The sequence below is a fragment of the Brassica oleracea genome, chromosome C1 (genome assembly GCF_000695525.1).
Source record: "Brassica oleracea var. oleracea cultivar TO1000 chromosome C1, BOL, whole genome shotgun sequence".
Classification (NCBI taxonomy): Eukaryota; Viridiplantae; Streptophyta; class Magnoliopsida; order Brassicales; family Brassicaceae; genus Brassica; species Brassica oleracea.
Genome location: NC_027748.1, coordinates 31,136,553 through 31,141,411, shown reverse-complemented (window position 1 = coordinate 31,141,411; position 4,859 = coordinate 31,136,553). Strand labels below are relative to the sequence as shown.

General features: G+C 30.9%; 1 protein-coding gene across 1 annotated transcript; it reads left to right on the top strand.

The window, feature by feature from the left end:
* Positions 1 to 933: 933 nt before the first annotated feature.
* On the top strand, positions 934 to 2,602 carry LOC106299037. Its single transcript, XM_013735172.1, has 6 exons — positions 934 to 1,040; positions 1,123 to 1,262; positions 1,571 to 1,736; positions 1,921 to 2,019; positions 2,115 to 2,213; positions 2,298 to 2,602. The coding sequence occupies exons 2-6, from the start codon at positions 1,144 to 1,146 to the stop codon at positions 2,466 to 2,468; spliced, it is 654 nt and encodes a 217-aa protein (XP_013590626.1). The 5' UTR covers positions 934 to 1,040; positions 1,123 to 1,143; the 3' UTR covers positions 2,469 to 2,602.
* The last annotated feature ends 2,257 nt before the right edge of the window (positions 2,603 to 4,859 follow it).

Here is a 4,859-nt window from a genome sequence, read left to right as displayed (position 1 = left end):
TGTTGTAAATGAAGTGTTGGGGAAATACTTCTGTTATCATTACTGTCGACCAGAAGGTCCATATATATACAAGGTATTAGACCGTCATAAGGTCATGTTTATCCTAACAAGATAAGGATAAGGATAAACACTATGTTACAGATATACATGGAATATATACTAGATAAACACATAGTCTCTGGTTGTCTTTATCATGTCCCGGATTGGACCTGCCGTACGGGCTGGTCCATGGTCGATCATCGTTTGGTTTATAACATTGTTTTTTTTTCTTTGAACACACAGGATAAATTTTTGTTATTTTCTTCTTTTGTAATATACAAAGAAAAACAACAGAATTGACAACGATAGCTAGATTTCAAAATAAATACACAGCCTTACCTCTTCACACTCTCTCTACTTTCATTTTCAGCAAACCCTTCTGTGAGTTGTTGTCTTCTTCTATCAACTCTTTTTGCACGTAAAAATTACAAATGATTTGGTTTTGTTGTTAAACAAGTGTCCATTGTTTAAGTCTTGCATGTTATATATCCAAGTGTCGATTGCCTAGAGTCAAGTGCTGTTACAGTTATTGTTTGTATGTGTTCGATAGGGATTACTATATATGTCGGGATCTAAATAGTTTATTTCCCAAGGTTAAGTGTCATGCTTTTTGCTTGATAGCACACCAAGTACATAGAGATGTAAGAATGAGGTATATATTAAGCTATTCATTGATTGTGCACCATATACAGAACCACAGCTGTCAATGCAGTCTGATGTTGCATATCACGTCTTCTATCTTCTTCATCTAAGTTTCTTAAATTTCAAAATTAAAATCTTAAAAAAGTACTCACTTTTTTCTTGTAATTAGTGTAATTAGTATAATTATTCTTGAGTTTAAGCAGGAAAAAAACGCTTAGAACGTGCAAAGTGCATCCACCTTTTTTTCTTAAGAAGAAGACCGAGTCGCAGTTATTCTTATAATTCAATCATCTTCTCATCACCAATTCAATTCTTCTATTGGCTCCTCTTCAGTTTCTTCTCCATACGCCAATTAAAGAGTAAGGACTTTCTTTCTATACAATTATCTAAAGTTCCCAACCTACCGTCCTCATCATTATCTTCCTCTGGCTTATTTGATAGGATACATAGTAAGAACCAGAGATGGACTTTGTGCAGAGAAAAGTGAACAATTTAGGAAGTAAAGTTGCTACTTTCCCTTATATTGAAACTATTGGAAGAGCTCTCTTTTCCTCTTCCTTCTTCTTCTCTGCTTGGCATGAGTAAGACTCATCAACTACATCCTCTGTTTTCCTCTTACCCTTTTTAGATTTAATATCCTCATCATAACAATCTTAATTAGAATTTAAATAGAGATTGATCAGGTTGATTTCTAGATTCCTAGAAACATTGGAAGATGGTGTGAAATTTAATTTTGGTAAGGTATATCTTAGGTTTTGTAGTAGATGGGTATGTGTCCATATATTGACCGCAATTCATGTCTGATGTGAGACCTCTAACGGTATCAGATACTCCTCTCAATTTATGATTGGACTCAACTAGAGCTTTTTTTTATCTTTGTTATATTTAGTTACATGGAGCTCAGCTCCAATTGGGAAGGAGCACAGGATTACTCGAGACCGAAGTTCGGATATTCAGGAGACCAGATTAAGCATCTTATGGCTATTAGTATCATAGTGAAGACGCTTGGTGGACTTGTCTTCATCTATGGCAGCTTCTTTGGAGCTTTCCTCTTGGTACTTACTCTCAGTTTGCTCTTATTATATTCTAGAACCAATTCTAATTAGAACGAGATAACAACTTCATAAGTATATATATATCTTCGAATGTAATGTAGTTCCTTATAATTTGAGCTTCATCTTATAGTTATAGATCTCTTGGTTTCATGCCAAACCAATCTGTTTCCTTGTTGTTATATAGCTTCTACACCAATTCATTGTTACAATGATCCATCACGATTTCTATAGTAATCGTGTCGACATTGAACAATTTGGACTCCTTTATCTCAAATTGAAAAGGGTAAGTAACAACATGTATCTCTCTTTTTCAGCCACTTTGGTTTCTTTTAAATCTCACTTCTGTTTTTTTCTAATCCTGTCGGTTTGTTTGTTAAGATCTTGAATGAAACTGTGTCTTACGACACCGTAAACAATTTCTACAAGTCAAACTTTGACGAGCAGCATGTTGAGAATGTCATATCAAAATTCCGTGAGGTGTGTTCTTGCGGCCTATATATGTGTAATAAGTTTTACATAACGAAATGTTTCTGCTGACTGAGTATAATATGTTTTGTGTAGCTTACGGATCAGGCAGCTACAAACTCTTCGTTGTTTGGACATGCCGAGTTTGTTCAGCATCTCTTAAGCTTCATCAAAGGATTGGCCGTAGTAGGGGCATTGCTCTTTTTCTTGACAATGAAACACAAACTCAACAAAGCGAAAAAAGAATCCAAAGTAAAAACTGACTAAAACTAAGCCCACTTTCTTTTGTTTTCGAAACACAAGCCCACTTTCTATATATTTCTTTTCTTTAAAGATTTCATTTGATTCCCTTTGTCTTTATGTCTTAGATTTAGATCTAAACATGGAATCATTTTTTTACTTCAATCGTGACTAACGATGCTTTAATATTTAGGCAGAAGCATAGCAGTGAATATTCTAGTATACATTGCAATCCAGGAAAAAAGAATGAGGGTTAATCAATCTAAATATTTAAATTACACGAAAAAGACAAGTCTCTTCTCCTTTTGCAAATTGACGCTATTTGAAACAGTTATCTACTCTATTAAAATAGAGTCTTATTTTATATCTACTTATAAAAAGTTGTCATTTATAATTTTGGACTTATTCATATCTCATTAAAACAAAATATAATAACCCATATAATTCAGATGAACTGAATATAACAATCCCAACAATTCCGATGGAAATTTTTGGTATATACCAAAAATTTCAACTATTTAATGTCATTAATCACTATGAAAACTTACAAAATTATTATATATCACCAACTCAACTTATCAGACTAACAAAGCAAAATTTCATATAATGATATAGCTAAACCGATTCAAACTATTGGCCCAACAATCCCATATGGGTATGGCAATGGTTGATATGCAAATGACACTAAAATTTTAATCTCACATTCAGTTACATATACTTTACAAATTTTGTATAGTACGGTTTTGTGAATTTTATATTGTATTGTATTTTATATAACAGTTATATTTGAATTTCATTCATTTATAGATACATGTGTTTTTATAAAATCACATATATTTATTGATGAATCATTCATTTTATTTCATATACCAAAACTGAACTCCATAATTTATAAATTATGTGGCCTATTATCTATACTATTAAAGCAAAATACCTCCTAAGATTTTGTCCATAGTTTGACACTATAATTACAATTTTATGCCATTAAGAGAATATTCTGATATTAATGATGAGATCCATTAAAAATCGTTAAAACAAGGAAAATGAAAAATGAAAAAAACACGGGACCTACCTAAAATATTTATCGGAAATAAAAAGAAACAAATGGATCAACCTATAATTAGTGTCCACTGCAAAAAGGAAATTAATCTATTCTAATATTCACCTCTACTAATTAAATCAATAAGTATAAACAATTCGAAAACTATAAAATTCACTCAATCTAATTAAACTGATGAGTTCAAACAACACGACTATGGAGGTTGGGATGTAGCTTTAAAATCTATGCTATAAAATTTTGTTTATAATTTTTTTTTTTTGTAGATGTATCAGTTGTAGCTGTAAAAATTAAATAGATTAATACAATGGTAGGAATAGTTCTAGAAAATATCAAAACTGTAAATAGATTATCTTATATAAAAATACATAATCTTATATTTAACCAAAGTTTTAAAAAGAAACAAATATACGGAATATACATAATTGATGAAAATATAAATTATAATTTCATCTTAGTTAAGATCTTTTCAAATCCAGTAGTTAATATATCCCAAATCTATAAATTTCCACATTTTCCACAATCGGTACAACATGTAAATTTTATTTTCAAATGACTAAATATTTTTGTATTAAAAGAAGATCTTTTCAATATCTAATTTCCGAGAATATTCATCCCACATTTTAATTCAAAATCTTCTAAGTATATGTGATTCTACCCAGTGGCGGATCCATAATTATTATTAATTGGGGGCACTTTAATACTAACTCATTTAGATAAAAAAAAGTTTCATAACTAAAATTTTTTTACAAATTTATCCTACGAAATTCCATATTTTGGAATCGTTTAACAACTACTTCGTTTGTTACTTTTTCAAACAACTCTTTTTCAACAAAGCAAACAACACAATCATTTAAAAACTGATCACTTATTCGGTTTCGCAGGCTAATCTTCACAATCTTCATCGTTGAAAAACATCTTTTAACTGTAGCGGTGGCAACAGGTAAAGTCAACACTAACTTCAAAAGCCGATAAATCTGAGGATGTGAAAGATGTTTCTTTGTCTTCACCATCATGCATGCAAGATCTCCAAGATCCTTCAAATTAGAAAATCTTTCATCCTCCCGAATATTGTCAATATAGAGACCTAGTTGATGCTCAAGAGTAATTCGCTCAATAGGACTAAAATCTTCAGGATAAAACTCAGACAATCTCGTAACTTTTAACTGATCAAACTCCTAAAATTACCAAATATATACAAACTAATCTTCAACTATGATATATGCCTTAGTTTAAACAAGAAAATGATATTTTACAAAAAAAACAAGAAAATGATACTCTTACTTTTATAGATTGACTTTCTTATATTTCGAATGTTGATAAAACTCTCACTTCCAAGGTTCTCTTCGCAACAACTATTA